Source organism: Eucyclogobius newberryi, unplaced genomic scaffold (assembly GCF_026437365.1).
Source record: "Eucyclogobius newberryi isolate DKJ021-1_F unplaced genomic scaffold, fEucNew1.0.hap1 SCAF_21, whole genome shotgun sequence".
In the NCBI taxonomy this organism is placed as follows: Eukaryota; Metazoa; Chordata; class Actinopteri; order Gobiiformes; family Gobiidae; genus Eucyclogobius; species Eucyclogobius newberryi.
In genome coordinates this window covers 687,220-712,352 of record NW_027315846.1, presented here as the reverse complement: position 1 = coordinate 712,352, position 25,133 = coordinate 687,220, and the positions used below count along the sequence as shown (strand labels likewise).

Sequence of the window (25,133 nt, the reverse complement as noted above, 5' to 3'; positions counted from 1 at the left end):
TGAGCGTTTCCAAGATGTCGAGTTAAAACTGGAGCGACAGTTTGACAGACGCCAGCAGCGAAACAGTGATCTATGAAAACCTGCTCCAACCAGGACCAGACGGGACCAAACCAGACCAGGTCTAGAACAGGACCAGACCGGACCAAACCAGGTCTAGAACAGGTCCAGACCGGACCAAACCAGGTCTAGAAAAGGGCCAAACCGGACCAAACCAGGTCTAGAACAGGACTAGACCGGACCAAACCAGGTCCAGAACAGGACTAGACCGGACCAAACCAGGTCTAGAACAGGTCCAGACCGGACCAAACCAGGTCTAGAACAGGACCAGACCGGACCAAACCAGGTCTAGAACAGGACTAGACCGGACCAAACCAGGTCTAGAACAGGACCAGACCGGACCAAACCAGGTCTAGAACAGGACCAGACCGGACCAAACCAGTTCTAGAACAGGACCAGACGGGACCAAACCAGGTCTAGAACAGGACCAGTCCGGACCAAACCAGACCAGGTCTAAAACAGGACCAGAGCAGGAGCCGAGAAGTGAGACCAGTACAACAAACCAGGACAAGAACTAAGCCAGGTCTAGGACCAAACTGGAACCTACACAAATCAGGTCTGGACCAGGTCTAAGTCTGTTTGAGACCAAGAAAACAAAGAGGATCCTTAGTGAGAAAAGGTTTAGTTTGGTCCTGTTCTAGACCTGGTTTGAGCCAGTTCTAGACCTGGTTTGGTCATGTTCTAGACCTGGTTTGAGCCAGTTCTAGACCTGGTTTGGTCATGTTCTAGACCTGATTTGGTCTTGTTCTAGACCTGGTTTGGTCATGTTCTAGACCTGGTTTGGTCTTGTTCTAGACCTGGTTTGGTCATGTTCTAGACCTGGTTTGGTCTTGTTCTAGACCTGGTTCAGGCGGTTAAACGTCTTTATAACACGTGTCATTATTACACATGGGGCTTTTAGGGTCATACGTGTCCAGAGCATCAGGGTTTTCTTTCCAGACTTCAGAGGAAACAAAGGGCAGACTCACCAGGGCTGTGGGCTGCAGTCGTCCACATCTACAAGTGAAAGAGAAACAAATGTCACACAAAGAAATGTTTTTTAAATCACATTTTAACCTGATTCAAGCCTCATTAACTAATTCCATGTTCACTGCGTTTGTTTATTTCAGTCTTTCACTTTGTGTTTCATTAAAAGTCAATCACATTTTTGGCCTGAGAATAAAAACATGTGAAACACACAAACTGTGGATGAGAGAGTGTGATCGTCAGAAGAGTCATAAATGCACTTTATCTGTGTCATTATAGATACTGTGTGTTTTACTGCTTTATTTCCTCTGTTGAAGGTGTTTCATGTTGTATTTTGGAGCTTGACTCTGGCGTTCTTACCCAGCGTGCACCTGGGCCCCTCCCATCCGTCTTTGCAGATGCACTTGAAGCCGTCGGCTCCGCCCACACACGTGGCTCCGTTCAGACACGGCGCCGCGGCACACGAGCTGTTCTTCCCTGAGACAGACGCACGAAACACCAGTTGAAATAAGAGTCTAACATGTGCCATTCCTGATTTAGTGACCGTAATATTGACTCTAATGAACCTATAGTGTTTAAACGATGAGGGTCAGATGTTTAAACGATGAGGGTCAGATTTTTAAACGATGAGGGTCAGATGTTTAAATGGCGAAGGTCAGATGTTTAAACGATGAGGGTCAGATGTTCATGTGGCGAGGGTCATATATTCACGTGGCGAGGGTCATATGTTCACGTGGCAAGGGTCATATGTTCACGTGCCCCCCCTGTGGCTCTCACCGGTGTTGCAGGTAGCCCCGCCCCAGCCCGGAGCGCAGCCGCAGAGGAACGAGTCTCCGTGGTCGGTGCAGGTGCCGCCGTTACTGCAGGTCAAAGGGTCACACTGGCTCTCACCTGCACAGAGGCATCATGGGAAACGCAGTTCAAGTACACAGGGTCTGGAAAACATGACGAGCTGCACCACTGGCCCCTCCAACTGCCCACGGCCCCTCCAACCGCCACCTCAAACCGACCACGGCCCCTCCAACCGCCACCCCGCAGCTCACCCACAGCTCACCCGCAGCTCACCCGCAGCTCACCCGCAGCTCACCCGCAGCTCACCCGCAGCTCACCCGCCCGCAGCTCACCTCGATGACAGAACATCATCATCTTTTAGCTACTTTCTTTTGTTTGCCAATAAAAGCCTGAACGGTGGAATGCGGCCGTGGGCGAGGGGCGTGGTGGTGGGCGTGGCCGTGGGTTCAAACACGATCCAGCGCCGGCGTTTGTGTCAGAAATAATCACAGCGGCGCTCGGGGAGTCGGATTAAGTCCCGGCGTTCTCAAAGTATTGGAATAATCCTCGTATTAACACGGCTCGATCCTGGTTTACGAGGACGGACCACACACGCTCCCGCTAACCGTCACCCAAGGCGGACGTGAAGAGTCAATTACTGAGAATCGAAACCAAACAAAGACGTGGACGATCTTTTGGCAAAAAGCGCTCGTTTAAAAAGCGTTCCAAGTTTCGCCCGTCACATTTTAGTGTTTTATTGGTTCCATTACAGCAGATCCTTTTACAGCTCAAAGCAAACCATCGATATCGGGCTAAAACGGGCAAGTCCAAACTGCAGTAGTACTTTTTACAACATAATTATACATTCCGCCACCATCATAACAAACGCACGACACAGGCCCCATGGGAAAAAGGGCGTGTCCACCTGGTCCGGCCTCGGTTCAATTGAAGGATTCGCTGCGTTTCGACCGTTTCCTTTGTGTCTGTTTCAGTGAAAATGGTTCGGACTCTGATCTAGAATGTCTTCACTGCACCGCTTCAGCTTGATGCCAAACGGCAGCCAAACAACCGCCGAAACGACCTCCAAACGACCGCCGAAACGACCGGACTGCCAAACGACCGCCAGACGACCGCCAAACGACCTCCAAACGACCGGACTGCCAAACGACCGCCAGACGACCTCCAAACGGCCGCCAAACGACCGGACTGCCAATCGACCGGACTGCCAATCAACCGGACTGCCAAACGACCTCCAAACTCCAAACGACCGTCAATCGACCGCCAAACGACCGCCAAATGACCACCAAATAACCGCTAAACGACCGCCAAACGACCTCCAAACAAATGCCAAACGAACGCCAAACGACCGCAAACGCCTTCATTTTCTGTCATTCAATTGTTGGATTATTTATTACTCTCCAGGACAAAACAGGATGAACTCAAACGTGCCGCAATCAATCCAAAATACAGAGTCAGATCAAGATGACGCTGATAAAAACTCCTAAAAGATGATATCTGTATTTTCTGCATTCTCTTGGTCTCAACGTTCAGACGCTGTTTTGCGTGTGTGAAAGTCGCGTTGAGGCTCAAAACCCAAACAAACCATAAAACGAACCACAAAAAGGCGGAAATATCACCTCTACCGATCCATCAATTCAAACAAAAAACAATTAAGTCATTTTAGTTCAGTCTACGCTCCAAAAAGGTCAAGTTGGATGTAAAAACGCTTCAAGTTTGCAGATAGCGCGCTGATATGGGAAAGAATCAATCTAAAAGTGATGTGTCCATCCCAGAGAAGCCTGTCACCATGGCAACGTCAAATAAATATGGGAAGGAGTGTCTGGAAAGCTATGTGTGTGGTCTGTCATGTATTTGTGATTTTAATGCATTTTTCCTACTTGAAAAACTCGATTTGACGTTGGAAAAGTGGACGACAACGAGACAAAAGAAGAGAAAGACTTACGCGAGCTGCAGGTCTTGCCCTTCCAGCCGTCCACGCAGTGGCAGTAGAAGTCGTTGAGCAGGTCCACGCAGTGCCCTCCGTTCAGACAGGGGGCGCCGCTGCACTCGTCCACGTCTGCGGGACACACAAGCACAGGTCAGGACACGCGCCGGGAGCTGAATGTCGGCGGCGGGCGGAGTCGTACCGATGTTGCAGAGGTGACCGTCCCAGCCGTCGGGGCAGAGGCAGTGGAAGGAGCTGATGCCGTCGATGCACGTGCCGCCGTTGGAGCAGGGCAGCGCCGCGCAGTCGTTTATGTCTGCGGGACGAAGCACAAGACGATATCAAGCAGGTCACGTCGGGTTTACAGAGTCTGTGAGAAGAATCGCTGCTTCTCCGGCTCAAACTGTGCACGTTTAACCGGAAGAAATCTGCTATTGAGGCTAAGAGGCTAATACTGTGGCCACGCCCCTGGCGGAAGTGTCTGGGGAGAGGGAAGTCTGCGCTCCAGGCAACAGAGGGTAAGGTTATTATGTGTTCCATTCAACTTGCACGTTTGGCTGATTCTGGACTGTAAGTGAAATGTAAACAGAATATCCACTTTAGCCTTTAGCAGGTAGCTACATCCGGACGTTGTGAGGCCGGATGTAGGGTCATGTGACCGTTCTGACCAATCAGAGCGAGAGCTGCAGGAGCCAAAGATAAGATTTTAAGTGCCCCTGACCGGCTGTGAAGCTGACCACTCTGCCACCCTCGCACTGTCAGCCGAACACCAGCCTTTCCCCCTGACCGGCCATGAAGCTGACCACTCTACTACCCCCGCCCTGACCCCTCTGCCACCCTCGCCCTGTCAGCCGAACACCAGCCTTTCCCCCTGACCGGCCGTATAGCTGACCACTCTGCCACCCTCGCCCCTGACCGGCTGTGAAGTTGACCACTTTGCCACCCTCGCCCTGTCAACGGCCGTGAAGCTGACCACTCTGCCACCCTCGCCCTGTCAACGGCCGTGAAGCTGACCACTTTGCCACCCTCGCCCCTGACCGGCCGTGAAGTTGACCACTTTGCCACCCTCGCCCTGTCAACGGCCTTGAAGCTGACCACTCTGCCACCCTCGCCCTGTCAACGGCCGTGAAGCTGACCACTTTGCCACCCTCGCCCCTGACCAGCCGTGAAGCTGACCACTTTGCCACCCTCGCCCTGTCAACGGCCGTGAAGCTGACCACTCTACCACCCTCGCCCTGTCAATGGCCGTGAAGCTGACCACTTTGCCACCCTCGCCCCTGACCGGCCGTGAAGCTGACCACTTTGCCACCCTCGCCCTGTCAACGGCCGTGAAGCTGACCACTTTGCCACCCTCGCCCCTGACCGGCCGTGAAGCTGACCACTTTGCCACCCTCGCCCTGACAACGGCCGTGAAGCTGACCACTTTGCCACCCTCGCCCCTGACCGGCCGTGAAGCTGACCACTTTGCCACCCTCGCCCTGTCAACGGCCGTGAAGCTGACCACTTTGCCACCCTCGCCCTGTCAACGGCCGTGAAGCTGACCACTCTGCCACCCTCGCCCTGCAGTGACCGCCGGTGCCGTGACTCACTCTCGTGGCAGTAGGCGCCGCTGAAGCCCGGGTCGCAGGAGCAGCTGAAGTTCCCCTGAGGTCGACTGATGCATCGGCCGTGAGGTCCACACACGTTTGAGGAGAGATGCCAAACGCCGCCCTCGCCGCCCTCGCCGCCGGAGTGGTTGGAGGAGACGGCCACGGTGCAGCTGTCCAGGACTGAGGAGCAAGAGAAATGAGACACTTGGAACAGGAAGTGAGGATGGAACGGCAGGAAGTAGAAGCCGAGTCGTTTTGTGAGTGACTGTTGCACTTTACACTTTAACCTCTGTTCAAGAGAAACGAGGAAGAAACGACACAAAACATTTACATTCACATCACCGACTGTAAATAAAATCACAAACTAAAGTTAAAATGAGCCACTGACTTTAATTTGACTCGTTCATATCAGTAAACGTCACGTAACAACATAATATTTCAGAATATAATAATATAAGAAGGTGAAATGGATCAGATGTTATTGCAGATATGTACAGTTCAGAGTTAAAATGGTGCTAAAGCGAGTATCGAAGCTAAATACTCATTTGAAAGAAGTATCGATACTGAAAACGATACATATATAGAGCAAAAAGCCTTTGATACATTTAATCAAAAATATGGGGATGCCACAAGGTTCTGCACTTGGACCAGGGATGTTTAATCTGTTTATTTATATATTTTTTTGCAAATGACAGTATTATATTTAGTATTTGCAGTACTTCTACCTTTGTAGTTGTGAGTTTTGCAGTATAGTAAAGTATTTGCAGTACTTTTACCTTTGCAGTGGTGGGTTTTGCAGTATAGTAAAGTATTTGCAGTACTTTTACCTTTGCAGTAGTGGGTTTTACAGTATAGTCAAGTATTTGCAGTACTTTTACCTTTGCAGTAGTGAGTTTTGCAGTAGAGTAAAGTATTTGCAGTACTTTTACCTTTGCAGTAGTGGGCTTTGCAGTATAGTAAAGTATTTGCAGTACTTTTACCTTGGCAGTAGTGAGTTTTGCAGTAGAGTAAAGTATTTGCAGTACTTTTACCTTTGCAGTAGTGGGTTTTGCAGTATAATAAAGTATTTGCAGTACTTTTACATTTGCAGTAGTAGGTTTTGCAGTATAGTCAAGTATTTGCAGTACTTTTGCCTTTGCAGTAGTGAGTTTTGCAGTAGAGTAAAGTATTTGCAGTACTTTTACCTTTGCAGTGGTGGGTTTTGCAGTATAGTCAAGTATTTGCAGTACTTTTACATTTGCAGTAGTGAGTTTTGCTGTAGAGTAAAGTATTTGCAGTACTTTTACCTTTGCAGTGGTGGGTTTTGCAGTAGAGGAAAGTATTTGCACTACTTTTACCTTTGCAGTAGTGGGTTTTGCAGTAGAGTAAAGTATTTGCAGTACTTTTACATTTGCAGTAGTGAGTTTTGCTGTAGAGTAAAGTATTTGCAGTACTTTTACCTTTGCAGTGGTGGGTTTTGCAGTAGAGGAAAGTATTTGCAGTACTTTTACCTTTGCAGTAGTGGGTTTTGCAGTAGAGTAAAGTATTTGCAGTACTTTTACCTTTGCAGTAGTGGGTTTTGCAGTAGAGTAAAGTATTTGCAGTACTTTTACCTTTGCAGTAGTGGGTTTTGCAGTAGAGTAAAGTATTTGCAGTACTTTTACCTTTGCAGTAGTGGGTTTTGCAGTAGAGTAAAGTATTTGCAGTACTTTTACCTTTGCAGTGGTGGGTTTTGCAGTGGTCCTTGCGTTCCGAGCACGTTTGCCCCTCGTACTCGTCTGGACAGCTGCAGGAGAAGAGTCCGGCTTCACTCGAGCACTGGGCCTGGTTCTGGCACGGGTTTGGACTGCATGGGTCAGTCTGGGTCTGGACACACGGGAAAGAATGAACCTGGTTTAGACCTGGTTGAGTCCTAGTTTAGTCCTGTTTTAGACCTGGTTTGGTCCAAGTTTAGACCTGGTTTTGACCTCCTTTAGTCCTGGTTTAGTCTTGGTTTAGTCCTGGTTTAGTCTTGGTTTAGTCCTGGTTTAGTCTTGGTTTAGACCTTCTTTAGTCCTGGTTTAGTCCTGGTTTAGGCCTGTTTAGGCCTGGTTTAGTCCTGGTTTAGTCCAAGTTTAGACCTGGTTTAGACTTTATTTAGTCCTGGTTTAGACCTGGTTTAGTCCTGGTTTAGTCCTGGTTTAGTCCAAGTTTAGACCTGGTTTAGTCTTTATTTGGTCCTGGTTTAAACCTGGTTTGGTCCTGGTTTGGTCCTGGTTTAGGCCTGGTTTAGTCCTGGTTTAGACCTGGTTTAGACCTGGTTTAGTCCTGGTTTAGTCCTGGTTTAGACCTGGTTTAGTCCTGGTTTAGTCCAAGTTTAGACCTGGTTTAGTCTTTATTTGGTCCTGGTTTAAACCTGGTTTGGTCCTGGTTTGGTCCTGGTTTAGGCCTGGTTTAGTCCTGGTTTAGACCTGGTTTAGACCTGGTTTAGTCCTGGTATAGACCTGGTTTAGTCCTGGTTTAGTCCTGGTTTAGTCCCTGACCTCGCAGTGGCTCCCGGTGAATCCCGCCGCACACTGGCACCTGAAGTCCTCGGCCGTGGCGAGGCAGCGGGCGCTGTTCCTGCAGGGGGCGCTCTCACAGTGGTCCCTCTGCTGCTCACAGTGTTGGCCCCTGAAGCCGGGTCTGCACAGGCACTGGAAACCCCTGGGACCCTCCTGAGCAGAGGGAAGGAGTGTGTCAGGTGGCCTCCCGTCCAGAGTTTACCTGATCAAATGTCTCTAGAGCGCCCTCCGGTGGCACGCAGTCCCAACTAATAATTAATAAACCTTTATCAGCGTTTACAAAGCTCTAGAAGTGGATTCATCTTTGTGTTTGGGCCTCAGAACTCCTGCCATGGACAAGTTAGAGATGGATACTTTTTCTCTAAACGTTTTTTCCCAAATGTACCCAATTTGTCTTTGTTTACTTTGTGTTTCTTTGTCTTTTTTGTGCAAAGAACAAAACCATGAATGCAACAAAATACATAAAACAACATTATAAAACAGGACAAAACAAATAGCACCTCACAACTCTCACAAATATGATAGTACAGCATAAATTAAGCTTGTTTATTGCCGATTGGTCTATTAATTTGGCAGGAAAGCGAAGTTTGAAGAGAAACACTGTTTTCATCATTAACTGAGTGTATTTTAAGCGCTAATATAGTTAATTAAGTATATTTCTCTAAAACATCTCAGCGGAACCTGTTTTTTGCATCGTTTCCTGTTCCGTAAAGCACTTTTAATTAGTTAAACCTCGTGTTTTTGATGTTATAAGAAGGAGTTTAATGAATCCGACGCAGATTTAATGTTTAATCTGATTCGTTTTTAAGCTGCGTTGTCATTTGCAGCTTCACTTTCAGCGTCTGTGCAAATACCATTCGACCGCCGTTTGTTTTGAGCGTTTCCCTCGTTAAATAAAAACCGTGTCGTGCAAAAGCAGATGTGCTCATCGTCCGCATAGCGAGACACGTCTGAACCCGGCGCCTCCAAAACATCAAATTATCCTCCATCTTCTCATTAAAAATCAGTTTAGTTCTGATGGTTTCAATCATTTCGGACGCGCCTTTCAACTGCCCCGTTTATTCGGAAAGAGCGTCGGAAATCAAACGTAATTAAAAGTTATGAGCCTAATCACTCGACATGAAAGAGAAATGTTGGAAATGTATGAATAAGACGTAATGGAGCTACTTATCCACTCAAGTTGAAATGTGTTCCGCTGAGAAACATTGTCCAGCTGTTTCAATATCAATAGAAATGAAAATAAACCTCCAAAAACCAATTAAAATGTAGTTTATTTTAGCCATTTCTATCACAAACTTCTCCGTTAGCTCCGTTAGAGTAAAAATAATGGTGTAATCTGCAAAAAAAAAAAAGGGGAAAAAAAGACATTGGCTACTTCACAAAGTCATTAATAAGCAGATTAAATAACTCTGGACCAAGTACAGATCCTTGCGGCATACCCATAATATAGTAATAACAATAAACCTTCAAAAAACAATGAAAATGTAGTTTATTTTAGCCATTTCTATCACAAACTTCTTCATTAACTTTCTCAAATTTGCCCTGGAGTAAAAATAATGGCGTCATCTGCAAAAAAAAGAAGAAAGGGAAAAAAGGAAATTGGCTACTTAATTAATAAGCACATTAAATAACTCTGGTCCAAGTACAGATCCTTGCGGCTTTCCCATAATATAGTAATAACAATAAATCTTCAAAAAACAATTAAAATGTAGTTTATTTTAGCCATTTCTATCACAAACTTCTCCATTAGCTTTCTTAAATTTGCCCTGGAGTAAAAATAAATGGTGTAATCTGCAAAAAAAAATTAGAAATAAAAAATTGGCTACTTCACAAAGTCATTAATAAGCAGATCAAATAACTCTGGTCCAAGTACAGAACCTTGCGGCATCCCCATAATATAGAAATAAAAATACATTTCAAAAAACCCCTGAACTAAAAATAATGGTGTCATCTGCAAAAAAACAAAACAAAAAAACAGATTAAAAAACTTTGGCGCAAATACAGATCCTTGCGGCATCCCAATAGTAATACAAATAAATCTCAATAAAACCCTGATCTAAAAATAATTGTGCAATCTGCAAAAAAACTAAACTAAAAAACAGATTGAATATCTCTGGTCCAAGTACAGAACCTTGCGGAATCCCATATGTTGTTTAAATGTACCAACGGCTTTTTGCTTTATATTTGTATAGTTTTCAGTATCGATACTTGTTCAAATGAGTATCAAGCATCGATACTGGCTTTAGCACCCTTCTAACTATGAACCCCTCGTGGAGGAACGTGGAATTACATCACTGTTACGGTGAGCCTCGTTACGGTGAGGCGGGAGCGCTAACGACTGCGCCGCTGTGCCACGCTGTCGTTTTCAGAGTTATTTACGTGTGTTTTCGGAGGTTCTCAGGAGGCGACGTGTTGAAATGGAAGAGCGATCGTTCAAACCTCGTGTCGACCCCGCAGTTTCGCCTCCAGCTTTGTTCGCGTTCTCTGTTCTCCCGCCAGCTTCTCGCTCTCCCCTGACGCAACTCCACACAAAGATCTACTGTTTTTAAAGTCGCGCTCTCAAACACTAACAACACATTTTGGACGCCATAATAAAAGCACTTTCCTGCCTCCTGAACATAAGACTTTATTATAGCTTATATTTTCTGACGCTTTTCTCCTTGGTAATGGTTTCCTTTTTGCTTGAAATGTTCCAAAGTCTGGCATTAAATGGATTTTTCTCGTATAGTTTAAGTTATAGGTGATTTTATTGTGAAAAACGAGCTCGCCACGGGCCGTCTCTCCGCAGATCTGCCCCGTAACTTGGCCTGGAGGCATCGGCTGCTTGTCTCCGTGATAATGCAGAGGTTTACTCGTGCCGTACAGCGGAAGAGTCGTCAAAAGTATTAAAAAATGAACTTATACTGAACCGTAATGAAATTACATTGTGCTTTATCAGAAATAGAATAACACCACACGGGAGCGTAAAGAAAGAAATACTATTTTTTTGCGTTTAAGTGAAAGTACTGTTGTTTTGTCCAATAAAATAGTATTTTTTCTTGTGGTTTCGAGTCTATTTCTCAGAATCATAATCTACCCCAAGCAAAAACAACTAAACTTCTGTGTTAACACTTTCTAATAAATGCACTTTTTCCTGCATTAACAAAGCACGAGCAAAGAACAAAAATGTATTAAGAATGATTCAGGCTTACCCCAATTCCTAACCGTATTCTTACCGTACCGTATTTTCGGCACTATACGACGCACTTAAAAGCCTTTAATTTTCTCAAAAAACTATTTTTTTAAATTTTCACAAAAAAATATTTTTTTAAATTTTCACAAAAAACGATTTTCTAATTTTCTCAAAAAATGACAGTGCGCTTTACAATCCAGTGCGCCTTGTATATGTATTCATTCTGATTGTGTACGGTTTGTTTTGCTTAATGCGACTTATACAGGTTATTACCGCGCATCGTTAGTTTGACCTCGTAGACACGTGTTTAAATGAGCTTCTACGTTCATTGTTACTGTTCGTATGTTGGTATTAGTTGCAGGTATTGTAGGATTGTAGTAAATGTGAAATGATGCGTGTCTCACCGTACACGTGGCTCCGTTCTGACACTGGCCATGGCAACTGTTCACATCTGCAACACAAACAGGAAGCGTTAAACTAGTGTTCGGTGAGCGGGTCTGAGCGCTAAAGCGGCAGCGCTAAAGTGGCAGTGCTAAAGCAGCAGTGCTAACATGCTAACATGCCACGGAGCAGAGAGGATTCAAGGAAATGCACAGACAGAACATGCAGTGTCTAAGAATCAGAGACAAATTATAGATGCTACAGATTTCAGTGAGATTTGTGCGGAAACGATTGAACGATTGTCCAGAGGATCCAAGAGTTAAGACAGAAGTGTGGAAAGTCCAGAGGAAGAAGGTGAGTTCTGTTCCACTGACAAATGTTTGTGCCGGTTTTATATCTTCACGTTTATTATGGCAGCAATATGTGAAAGGTCATTTGTTTCATCAGATTAAGAATTTTAAATTCTGCTGAATTTCAGATTTTTTTCTAACCCTGAAAAATGTTATTTCAGTGGCAAAATTTTAAAATTTTAAATGTGTTTTTCTCAATCTGGAAATTCAAAATGAAAAATGTACTCTCACATTCAGGAGTCTAAATTCAGAGTGTGAAATTTGCAGTGAATTCGCAATATTCCAAAAATGTATGTTCAAAACCCTGTTGAAATTTGGGAGGGAAAAAACATAAAAAAAAAACATTCAAATGTTTTTGCAAGGTTGAACATTCGGAGTTAGAAATTCCCATTATATTTAAATTCAAAATCAGATTAATCTAATTATCTTCAAGAGCTATCAATCAAAGATCAACAAAATTTCAGTGGAAAAATTTCAAAATTTACAATGTGTTTTTCTCAATCTGAAAATTTTAAATGAAAAATTCACTCTCACATTCATCAGTCTAAATTTAGAGTTTTGCAGTTTCTAGTTGCTGTGAGTTTAACTTTATACATCAAATATTCAAAAAAATTATGTTGAAAAATCTGTTGAAAATGCGCAGTGCCAATTTCAGCAACTGAAATTTGGATCAAAAACAATTCAAATGTTCAAATGTTTTTGCAAGTTTAAACATTCAGAGTATTTTAAATTCAAAATCAGATGAAACTAATTCTATCAATAGCAATCAATCAAAGATCAATAAAATATGAACATCTCTTAAAAACTGTCACTGCTGTTTTTCTTTCAGTTTGATTCTATAAACTTCTGTTGTTAAAGTTGTCATTAATATGTTTTATCAATATTAATATCAGATTCAGCCACATTTTGCCAGTGGAAGCGCAGAGCCGCCGTGAAGCGCTAAAGCTAGCAGGACGGATCCGGCGGACGGATCCGGTGGACAGATGTTCCTTCTGTTTTGATACTGACTGATGTGACAGTTTAGTCCCGCCCATCCACGAAAGCAGGCGCAGTGATATCCACCAATCAGATTTTTACAAGAGTAAGCGTTTAGACAGGGCCTCGCCGCGCACTCATTCACATCTGAAATACAAGCAGGACCAGCACCAAGCGCAGGTTAGCACAGGTTAGCACACGCACAGCAAACACACGTGTACATTAGGCGTGGCACACGGACGGACACATGTTTTACAGTGACCACAACACCAACGAGTCTCTAAATTACACCGAAATGTTTGACTATTTTATATGGGCCACTTTGCTTAAACTCCTCCCCTCCTAGCTCTGTGCACTAATCTTAACCCTCCCCTAACCTCCCCTAACCCTCCCCTAGCCCTAACCCTCCCCTCCCCTAACCCTCCCATAACCCTCCCCTAACCCTCCCCTAGCCCTAACCCTCCCCTCCCTTAACCCTCCCCTAACCTCCCCTAACCATCTCCTAGCCCTAACCCTCCCCTATCCTAACCCTCCCGTAACCCTCCCCTCCCCTAACCCTAACCCACCCTAGACTCGACATCACGTTGCTTTCCAGTGAGACGCTCATAAATCTCATCAAAAGCATAAAAAGTATGTTTTGGCGATGCAAACGCGAGCAGCAGAAAAAGTTTCTCCAATCATGATAAATACAAGAAAATACACGTTCAGCCTTGGAAAATGTAGATTATTTAGCGTAGACTTTGTTCACGTACAGTTTTCAACTCAAACAGGGACCACAAAGGATCATCTTATTTTATCTTATCTTAACAGAAAAGTCAAAACATTTTTCAGGATAATAATGACAATAATATCTCTCTAAAGCAGGACCATAACAGTATTTAAATGTGAGCTCTCAGGAGACGGACGACACCTGTCTACCTCTGACATTAGACTCTCTCCCATAAGACACTGACATAATCGTCTGAACATTGTTAATCGTAATCGTCTCTGAGCGTCTACGATCCCAACCCGCGCGCCTCGTACGCAGCCGCCTCTCCACCCTCACTGTGGATCTGACTTCACGATCATCGCCTTCTCCATCGGTTGTTTACGTCCTCTGAGCGTTTCCTGGCTGCGCACGGGGTGGGGGGCGTGTCCTGCTCGTAAGCACGCCTCTGTCTGGGTCAAACGGGCCCCTCACACGTCTCAGAGTACTGCAGTATTTCAGGCGCTGGGGAGGTCGCAGTTGCCGGGCGCAGTGGTAAATTTAGCCTTACTCCAGCGCACCTGTATCGAGTTGCACTTCGGGCGGAGGGTTTCCACGGACGGGACGGGGGGGGCGTGCGAGGAGGGCGGCGGCTAAAACGGGGCGTAAACAGACACTAACTCCGAGCAAACACGATTACCGCAATACAAATATACGTGTGCAGTAACACCAATACTTTTACAACGTGCAGGAGTGACTTGAGGACATCAGTTAAAACAACAGTGATTTATCCTCAAATAAACTTTTATCTATTTATGACTAAACAAACAGAGCTAAAGACACTTCTGCCGCAGCAGTACGCCTCAAGAGCCAAAGGAACAGCAAAGCAACGCATTTGTTTTACAATTTATTTTATATTATCCACTGCACGATTAATGCATGTCACACTAGAGCCACGTTTCAACCGGCCCTGGCCCTCCAGACTGACCCAGACATAACAAATCGTGCCTGAATTATAATTTTTAATCATGAGGCTTAATGTCAAATTTGTGTGGCTGTGAGACGAGGCTATAAATGACAAAATGCAACTAAAAGCAACAAATGCGCCACTAAAAGGAACAAAAACGTGACTAAAAGCAACGAAAATGCGCCAAAAATGCTACTTTAAAGGAAAAAGCGCAACTGAATTATACGTTTTAATCCTGAGGTCAATCTGAGCGAGTCACAAAAAGATGTTTAGTAATTCCAAGTTTGTGTGTGTGAGGGGCGTGGCTAAAGCTAGCGTGTGTGAGGGGCGTGGCTAAAGCGAGCGTGCACAGGAACAGTTTTGCCTCATTCCTTTGACTACTCTCAAAGCCTCTACGCCGCGTTTGAACGTCTCTTTATGTCATGCTAATGCTAATGCTAATGTTAGACGCATTATGACCTGGATATATCAGATTTTGGCTCTTTGACAAAGCGAGTGCCATGCGTGGTTACTAAATGCAACAAAACGTGATTAAATGCAAGAAAATGCAACAAAAAAGTGTCTAGAAGCTGCAAAAATGGGACGACAAAAACACAACTATAAGCATCAAATACATGACTCAATAAAAAATATGCCTAATAGTGACAAAAATGTTACCAAAATGGAGTTAGACTTGACAAAACGTGACTAGAAGAAACAAAAATGTGACCAGAAGCAAAAATTGTGAATCTAAAAATGACAAAAACACAACTATAAGTGACAAAAACATGAGTGCGGCCATAAACAGAAAACAGCTGATGCTAACGCGCTTTGCTAGCTTTGTGTCGCATCAGTGGAAACACGGCGCTTTAGCACGAGATCGAGTCAGAGTTTGCCTCACCCTTAAACCATGACCCTAACCTTGACCTTGAACCTGTTTCCTAAGCTCCTCCCGCCTCCTGATCGCTGCAGCATGAACCCGATTTAAACCTGTGACGTGTCCGCGGGTCAAATGAGGGTCAAACGTGGCGGCGGTGGCGGCGCAGTTACCGATCTGGCAGGTCTTCCCGCTCCACTGATCCGGGCAGAGGCACTCAAAGCCGTTCCTCAGGTCGATACAGGTGCCTCCGTGAGCGCAGGGGCCCAACTCGCACTCGTCTGTGTCTGAAACCAAACGCACCTTTAAACAACACTAAAGGAAACTAAAGGAAACTAAAGGCTTTTCAGAAGAATCCCACAGCCTCAGCATCCACTAAAATCATACTAAAACTAGAAACAACACAAAGGATTCTGGAAGAGGAACCTGGTCGTCCCATGGAAATGTTACGGTTTTGCCTTTTATTACATTGACATTAAAACTGATCGATCTTGTATTTATTCAGTAACACTTTATACAAAACAACACTTTTAATAGACTTTATAAAGCCTGAACAGTTTCTTTAGTTTTTCTTTAGTTTATTATAATTCAGGCTTAGTAACTACATCATTAATACCCTAACTCCTTATTTAAGACTGAATTGAGTCTTTGTTTATGCTTTATTGAGGCTAATTAAAGGTGATTTGAGCAATTATCAGACCCAAAGTGCACTGAGAAGACCACAAGATCACATGAGATCACAGGAGATCATTGGAGATCACTGGAGATAACTGGAGATCACAGGAGATCACATGAGATCACAGGAGATCACATGAGATCACAGGAGATCACAGGTGATCACAGGTGATCACATGAGATCCCTGGAGATCACTGGAGATCACATGAGATCCCTGGAGATCACAGGAGATCACATGAGATCACAGGAGATCACATGAGATCACAGGAGATCACAGGTGATCACAGGTGATCACATGAGATCCCTGGAGATCACTGGAGATCACATGAGATCCCTGGAGATCACAGGAGATCACATGAGATCACAGGAGATCACAAGAGATCACAGGAGATCACATGAGATCACATGAGATCACATGAGATCACAGGAGATCACATGGGATCACATGAGATCACATGAGATCACAGGAGATCACAGAATTAAAGGCATTTACACAGAAAACCACTAGTAACAGTGAATTTATCAGTAACTCACACAGTAACAACAAAAGATTAATGTTAAAGTTTAATGCCGTACTGTGAAATACTCCAGTCACATGGAAACGAGCAGAAAAGTGACATAGTGTACCTTTAAACTAAACTTAAAAGCATGTTGAATACAAGACTATGGCTGAAATACAGTTCATAATCAACATCATATATATATATTTTAATAATCATAATAATGATCTGGACTAAACAAATATAAAAAGACTTTTCGAGAACAAAGGCAGCTGCAATATTAGATCAAAACGTCAAAAGAACAAACTTTCAGATTGTTTTATCCATAGTTCTCTTTCTAGAAGCTTCAGCCACCACAGTTAAACCTGAGTGTGGTCAAGAATGTACTTCAAGAATCTGGAGGTGCAGCAGAAACAATGGCACAGACCTTTGGCACAGGTGGGTCCGGACCAGCCCGGGGCGCAGTGGCACTCGAAGCCGCTGGGCACCTCATGGCACGTGCCGCCGTTGGCACAGGGGTTCGACGCACAGGCGTGTTCAGCTGGGAAACAAACAGAACGCCATCAGCCAATGATAAAGGCCGATGCTGGTGTAACATGGTGTCCTCTTAAGGCAGGACGGACGGCACCACAAGTGAGTCCTTCATATCTGACCAGGCACCGCACCTTTAATGAGGCTGAGGACTTGAAACTTGAACAAATCTGGATTCTAATTGGATATCAACAAATTGGAGATACAGTTTGGTGAGTGATATTGACTCGTAATAAACCGTGACAAATGTAACAAACATACTATAAACAAGCAGTTTTATACCAGTCTAAAAACTTAACAATGTCAGGACAGGACAGAAGGTTTGTGTCAGTGTGTGCAGCTGATAAACAAAGCTCATCACTCTTCATGTCTCCCCCTCCACCCTGAGACACTGTGCAGAGGAAATGACTCCCCCCTTGACTCCCGTCTGACTTGTCTGACCATGTCCCAGCCTGCTTCAAGTCGTCCTTCATCGCCTCTGTCCCCATGAAGCCCCTGATCACAGGACTTAATGACTACAGGCCTGTGGCGCTGACACTTGGAAGCACAGGAGCTCCACAGGGCTGTGTACTTTCTCCTCTGCTCTTCTCCCTGTACACAGACTGCTGCACCTCCAAAATTGGTGCAGTTCTACACGGCCATCATTGAGTGGTGGTACACTGGAGCCACAGCCAGGGACAAACAGAGACTACAGCGCCCTCTGCTGACAAGGTGCAGACTTCCATCTCTGCAGGACCTGTACGTCTCCAGGACTCTGGGACGAACAGGTCGGATCACAGCCGACCCTTCTCACCCTGGACACGGACACTGAGCCACTCCCCTCAGGCAGGAGCCCACTCCCCTCAGGCAGGAGCCCACTCCCCTCAGGCAGGAGGCCACTCCCCTCAGGCAGGAGGTAACTCCCCTCAGGCAGGAGGCCACTCCCCTCAGGCAGGAGGCTACAGCCCATCCAGACCAGAACCTTCCACCACAAGAACAGTTTCTTTCTCTCTGCCGTTGGACTCTTGCACTTTCGCACTATTCTGACCAACTGTAAACTGTGTATATATTAAGACCACGTTGATTCATTCATTGACAATGACACTGTTCTCACCGATCTCGCAGTTCTTCCCCGAGTACCCGTCCGGACAGGCGCACTGATACTCGTCCGGCTCCGTGTTCATGCAGGTGCCGCCGTTTTTACAGGGCCGGTTTGTGCCACAGTAGTTCAGATCTGAGCAAACATCACAAACACAGTACAATATAATATAGTACAAACGCTGTACAAATGAATGTATAATGTGTGTATGTGGAATATGCGTCTTTCACATTTTCAGGAGCTTGTGATCAGAAGTGTTCATGGTTCAGGGGAGAGTGAGAGTGAGGGGAGAATTGTTGGCTAAACCTAGCTTGTGACGTTTTTTTTAACTTAATTTCTATTTCCTGTGTTTGTCTCCTGCCCCTGATCCTGTGTTTTACGGTTACGACATCACAAAGATTCAAAGTCGGGGCCTAAATCGGGCTAACGATGGTGTACTGACGCATACGACCGTAACCGCTCATTATATGGCGGTCACGGTCGTACAATAAGAGCACGATGGCGTTGTACTGACCCTTGTCGCAGAGCAGGCCGCCCCAGTTCTTGTCGCAGTCGCACTTCCAGGGCTCGGAGCAGGAGCCGTGCACGCAGCCGGGGTACGGCAAGCACTGGTCGCACAGGGGGCCCTGCCAGCCGTAGTTACACCTGAACACGCCACGCAACGGAGAGAAGAGCGAAACAGAGACGGGTCAGTGAGGTTGAGTCTGCGCAAAGAACCAACCGTCGTTTGTGGTCAGGTCCGAACGCAAGGAACGACAAACGGGAACGCCTGAACATCCCGTATTCTGCCCTGACCTCAAATCCCCCATGTTAAGATAAATGACACGTTTATTTCAAGATATTTATGTCATTTCTCGGCTCTTCTCACTTGTAACATGAGAAAAGGGGATGTTTAGTGTCACTAGACTCTCAGAAATCTCAACTTAAAGTCAGCTAGCCTTTAGCTCGGGCGCTGGTTTTACATGCTAATTATGAGCTAAAATGAAAAACAAAGAGGGTTACACACTCAACCATGAGTCTTTGACGTAAATGTGCCCGATGGGTTGGTAGCAGCTGTTGTTTGCGACCTAATGCTAAACGGCTAACGCTAACGACTATAGGGAAAAATACAGGGGTTGAACGCTGAAGTTTTTCAAATCTTATAGAACTAGCCGAGGTGCTACGTGATCGATAGCATGAGCATCGAACGCCACGTCTAGTAATTTATATGAATGTTATGAAGGCTAAAGTCAGAAGACCTTCGTGAAGAAAAGGTAGCGTCCTTCACCAAAAAAGCTAGCATCCTTCACCAGAGAAGTGGACACTAGGGTTTTTATTGCTATAGCAACATCCTTTATTTCAGTCTACTTTTTGACTGAAATCGTAAGCAACAGCGCTACATTTCAATGGTCCCTAAACCTAAACCTAATCCTAACGTAACCTGATTGTGAGGCATTTGCTAGCATAGCCCCCAAATGCAAAGGAAAGAAAAGAACATTAAGTTTATGTGGATTTTATGTGGGACAAAAGCAGAAATGAGCAGGTATGGAAAGAGTTAGAGTTTAATCTATAATCTTTTAATAATAAAGACACTGTTTCCTGGTATTTTTCTGTATAAATAGGCGTTTTTCATGAACTCTCGTGCATCTTTTGTCTTTTAAACGCAGTTTGGGTCAAATACGTGACGCCAGGGCGTGTCTTTAGTCGATCACGAATGTCTTTGGTCAAGCAGAACCCTCGAGAGCAGAGGGTCCACAGAGGGTCCACAGAGTGTCCACAGAGGAGGGTCCACAGAGGGTCCACTGAGGGTCCACAGAAGAGGGTCCACAGAGGGTCCACAGAGTGTCCACAGAGGAGGGTCCACAGAGGGTCCACTGAGGGTCCACAGAAGAGGGTCCACAGAGGGTCCACTGAGGGTCCACAGAAGAGGGTCCACAGAGGGTCCACTGAGGGTTCACAGAGGGTTCACAGAGTGTCCACAGAGAGTCCACAGAGGGTCCACAGAGGGTCCACAGAGTGTCCACAGAGGAGGGTCCACAGAGGGTCCACAGAAGAGGGTCCACAGAGGGTCCACTGAGGGTCCACAGAGGGTCCACAGAGTGTCCACAGAGAGTCCACAGAGGGTCCACAGAGGGTCCACAGAGTGTCCACAGAGAGTCCACAGAGGGTCCACAGAGGGTTCACTGAGGGTCCACAGAAGAGGGTCCACAGAGGGTCCACAGAGTGTCCACAGAGGAGGGTCCACAGAGGGTCCACTGAGGGTCCACAGAATAGGGTCCACAGAGGGTCCACAGAGTATCCACAGAGGAGGGTCCACAGAGGGTCCACTGAGGGTCCACAGAAGAGGGTCCACAGAGGGTCCACTGAGGGTCCACAGAAGAGGGTCCACAGAGGGTCCACTGAGGGTTCACAGAGGGTCCACAGAGTGTCCACAGAGAGTCCACAGAGGGTCCACAGAGTGTCCACAGAGGAGGGTCCACTGAGGGTCCACAGAAGAGGGTCCACAGAGGGTCCACTGAGGGTCCACAGAAGAGGGTCCACAGAGGGTCCACTGAGGGTTCACAGAGGGTCCACAGAGTGTCCACAGAGAGTCCACAGAGGGTCCACAGAGTGTCCACAGAGGAGGGTCCACAGAGGGTCCACAGAAGAGGGTCCACAGAGGGTCCACTGAGGGTCCACAGAAGAGGGTCCACAGAGGGTCCACTGAGGGTCCACAGAGGGTCCACAGAGTGTCCACAGAGAGTCCACAGAGGGTCCACAGAGGGTCCACAGAGTGTCCACAGAGATTCCACAGAGGGTCCACAGAGGGTCCACTGAGGGTCCACAGAGGAGGGTCCACAAAGGGTCCACAGAGTGTCCACAAAGAGTCCACAGAGTGTCCACAGAGAGTCCACAGAGGGTCCACAGAGTGTCCACAGAGAGTCCACAGAGGGTCCACTGAGGGTCCACAGAGGGTCCACAGAGGGTCCACAGAGGGTCCACAGAGGGTCCACTGAGGGTCCACAGAGGAGGGTCCACAAAGGGTCCACAGAGTGTCCACAAAGGGTCCACAGAGTGTCCACAAAGGGTCCACAGAGGGTCCGGAGGGCGCGGCTGTGAGGGTCACTCATCTGTTGGTTTATGGAGTCTGTGTTTGTCCAAGGCCGTGACCTCCACCTCCGCACCTGTCCCATCTCTTCTGCCATCGCCCCGGCGCTATTTTGGGAACACACGCACCCCCCACCCCCCCGGTCTGCCCCCTCCAGACCCCGGCCACGCCCACCACACATACACCCCCCCATGTCCGCGAGGAGAGTCTGGACCTTTTAGAGCCCCAGACGGTCCAGAGCGGGGCAGGAATCCGAGGCACGCGACGGGACACGACAGCGACACGGCAATTATGCAAATGAGCTGCTCGAGGCTAAGGATCCGTTGATTAATCACCGTGAGCACGATCAGTTAAAGAAGAACTATGGAACTTTTCTGGTGGACCCTCAAACTGCCTGGAATGTCACAAAATATGGCATAAATGGATTAAATAAAGGCCAGATCGATCAGTGTTAGGGGAGATTAATTAGAAAATCATAACATCACGTTTTTATTCTGTATAAAAGCTGTACAAATGCGGCCTTAAACACGTCACTCCTTTTGAATTTGTGAGTTCATATTTCTGTCTCTGTATCAATTCTCCTGGACTCGTTTAAAATGTGAACAGGATTATTAAAACATAAATCTAATCGCCGTCGCAATAACTCAAATTGTACGTAGTTTTTCCCCCACATTGTGTTGCTTTAATCGACGTAATGCCGCACGGTGGAACATTCCGGGCAAAGCAACAACATCTGCGTAGAAACACACAAAAAAAGTTGCGCCGTGCGGCTTTAAAATACTGATGAATAACGGTCCTGTTGTAAAAAGTGATTAAAAGTACAGTAGAAGTTTGCTCAAAATGTCATACACTTTATTTCATATCATTTAGTCTCTGTCTTTATGACGAAACACAATTAGATTATGTAGATGATAATAATTAGCTGGTTTATAATCAGCTTAATGTGAGAAGACGGCGTTGCCCAATGCCCGCTTTTTAAAACTACCCAGATACAGCACTGAATGTCACTGCAACACATTTTTGAGCGCGATATATATATTAGCTACAGAAAATACAGCGATAAAAGATGATAATAATGATAAAAATAATCCCTGCAAACAGTTTTCATGAGCTGAATGACATAATTACGTACCTTCTTTTTAATCTTTAATTAATAAGGTACACAAACACGGACCGCTAAAAACAGCTCATGTAGTAGTTAGCGCGACGGACCTAGCGCTGACGTCGCTAACCGTATATATTCGTTCAGTCCAATTAACTCGTGGAATATATATCGGTGTAATCCCTCATTGGTCCAGGCGTGTTCCATAGTAGAAAAAGCTTCAGTTGTAGTCATCTGGACTCAGTTTGAAAAAATAATAATATTTTTTCAAACTGAGTCCAGATGACTACAACTGAAGCTTTTTCTACTATCTTGGAATATAATAAAATTATATGTTTTACTGTTAAATACCTGGTCAAATGCGACAAAAATAAGTCTCTAATCTGTCTCAAAACCAAGTGTCGACAAAGTAAAATTAAACTAATGTGTTAATTGAATAAGTTATAACATTAAACTTTATCTTTGTGGTTCAATAGCTTCATTTTCAGTGCGACAGCCGTTGACGACATGTATAAATTCGACTACAGTAAAACGTTTTCTGTTCTCGCCGGCGCAGCGACGAAAGCCGGTTTTAGCGACGCTAGCGTTAGCCGCAGCGGGCGGTTTATTTCGGTCCGGGCCCCGGTCCCTGCGCCTGGTCCGAGCCCGTGGGCCCCTGAACGGCGGCGCAGCAGCAGTTTGTGGCTAAGCTAATGTGGGCTGTGGTCACTCAGACATTTCCCCTCAGACAAGCTGTCCACACTCTGACCGCTAGCACAGGGCGCGCTAACACACACACACAGCAGGCTAACGCGCGCCACGGAGGACACGCTAACGCCGATGCTAACACAACAAACACACCAAAGCAGCGCCAGCTCAGACCGGCCGTGCAGGAGGCGGACAGAGCAGAACAAAGTTTTATGTTTGCAATAAAAGCAGCTTCATCTTCTTGACGATAGTTTATAATTAAAGCAGTAACAGCGCGTTCATAGTAATCTACACCATGTGACATGCTTCCAATGGCCAAAAACTGCTAAAAATGTCAGTTACAGTCTTAGTTTTAGACAGTCATTTAAGTTAAACCGGCTCTACCTGATTTTTAAAGTCTTAAAATGTGAAAAACAGAACTACCGTATTTTCCGGACTATAAGTCGCACATTTTTTCATAGTTTTGGCCGGGGTGTGACTTATACTCCAGTGCGACTTATACGTGTTTTTTTCTTCTCTATTATGCATTTTTTAGCTAGTGCGACTTATACTCCGGTGAGACTTATAGTCCGGAAAATATGGTAGTAAGTTACTGCTTTGTCCCAGCACAGATGTAAAGTAAAATCATTGATTTGGGTGAAAATGAGACCGCAGTGTTTTCTCTGCATCTGAATATAAAGCTATAATAATAATAATAATAATAATAACTTTTATTTATATAGCGCTTTTCAGTGACCCAAAGACGCTGAACATAATAAAAAAGGGGGGGGGGGGGGTATTTACAGACAGGGGGGACAACACGTACAGAACACATTAATATACAGATAACATGAACAAGACAGAAGAAGTAGAGAGAAAAAGATGGGGATGTAACAGGGGGTAGAAGAGTAGACAGTGGGGTAGAGGAGGCTAGGGGTAGGGGAGGTCATAGGCTTGGGTGAAGAGGTATGTTTTTAGGCGGGATTTGAATGTTGTGAGTGAGGGAGAGTGGCGGACAGGTTGGGGGAGGGAGTTCCAGAGTCGGGGTGCTGTTCGGGAGAACGCTCTGTCGCCAAAAGTTTTGAGTCGGGATGTTGGTGCAGTCAGGGTGAGAGAGGAGGAGGATCGGAGAGCTCGGGAGGGGCGGTGGGGGATGAGGAGGTCAGACAGGTAGGGGGGGGCAAGGTGGTGAAGAGCTTTGAAGGTGAGGAGGAGTATTTTAAAGTTTATGCGCTGCTTGATGGGGAGCCAATGGAGAGAGCGGAGAATGGGAGTGATGTGATCACGGGACCGGGTGTGGGTGAGGAGGCGGGCAGCGGAGTTTTGGACCATTTGGAGTCTATGGAGGGAATGGGAGGAGGTGCCAGTGAGGAGGGAGTTGCAGTAGTCGAGGCGGGAGGAGATGAAGGCATGGATGAGGGATTCAGCAGCGGGGAGGGTGAGGCAGTGTCGGATTTTGGCGATGCGGCGGAGGTGGAAGTATGAGGTCTTGACAATGTGGCTGACATGGGGAGTGAAGGAGAGGGTGGGGTCCATGATGACACCAAGATTGCGTACCAGGGTAGAGGGGGTGATGGTCGAGGTGTCGATGCTGAGTGAAAAGGGACCAGTTTTATTGAGAGTGGATTTGGTGCCAATGAGGAGGAGCTCTGTTTTGTCACTGTTCAGTTTGAGGAAGTTGAGAGTGAGCCATGATTTTATTGTAGAGATGCAGGTTTGGATGTGGCTGAGGGGAGGGTTTTGGGTGGATTTGGTGGTGAGGTATATCTGGGTGTCGTCAGCGTAGCAGTGAAAGTCCAGGTTGAGTTGGCGGAGGATGTGACCAAGGGGGAAGATGTAGCAGATGAAGAGGAGGGGGCCGAGGACTGAGCCCTGGGGGACCCCCTGCGTTACTGGGGAGAGGGTGGATGAGTGACCGGAGAGGGAAATGAACTCTTGCCTGTTGGTGAGGTAGGATGTGAGCCAGTCAAGTGCAGAGCCCTCAACACCCAGTTGGCGCAGCCTTTGTAGGAGGATGGAATGGTTTATAGTGTCAAAGGCTGCGCTGAGGTCTAGTAGTAACAGGATGTTGAGGGCCCCGGAGTCTGCAGAGGTGAGGAGATCGTTGAGTACTTTGACCAGGGCTGTTTCAGTGCTGTGAAGTGGGCGGAAGCCAGATTGGAGGGGTTCATAGAGGTTGTTTGACTGGAGGTGGGTGTGAAGTTGGGCGGCGACGATGCGTTCCAGCGTTTTTGAGAGGAACGGCAGGTTGGAGATGGGGCGGTAGTTGGAGAGGTT

At 46.2% G+C, this 25,133-nt stretch overlaps 1 protein-coding gene across 2 annotated transcripts in view; it reads right to left on the bottom strand.

Annotated features, from left to right (window-relative positions):
- The window catches only part of LOC140370096 (protein jagged-2-like), a 70,456-nt gene that overhangs the window by 7,580 nt on the left and 37,743 nt on the right, over positions 1–25,133 (bottom strand). Inside the window, exons 6-19 of one of the 2 annotated variants that reach the window (XM_072457051.1) lie at positions 18,536–18,666; positions 18,037–18,156; positions 16,840–16,953; positions 15,410–15,523; positions 12,762–12,875; positions 11,427–11,473; positions 7,830–8,003; positions 7,023–7,173; positions 5,329–5,508; positions 3,942–4,055; positions 3,758–3,871; positions 1,801–1,914; positions 1,384–1,500; positions 1,026–1,053 (exon numbers count right to left, since the gene is read on the bottom strand). In XM_072457051.1, coding sequence (XP_072313152.1) covers positions 1,026–1,053; positions 1,384–1,500; positions 1,801–1,914; positions 3,758–3,871; positions 3,942–4,055; positions 5,329–5,508; positions 7,023–7,173; positions 7,830–8,003; positions 11,427–11,473; positions 12,762–12,875; positions 15,410–15,523; positions 16,840–16,953; positions 18,037–18,156; positions 18,536–18,666 — 1,632 coding nt within the window. The remainder of the gene's footprint in view (positions 1–1,025; positions 1,054–1,383; positions 1,501–1,800; positions 1,915–3,757; positions 3,872–3,941; positions 4,056–5,328; positions 5,509–7,022; positions 7,174–7,829; positions 8,004–11,426; positions 11,474–12,761; positions 12,876–15,409; positions 15,524–16,839; positions 16,954–18,036; positions 18,157–18,535; positions 18,667–25,133) is intronic. The other variant, XM_072457052.1, reaches the window with a different exon arrangement.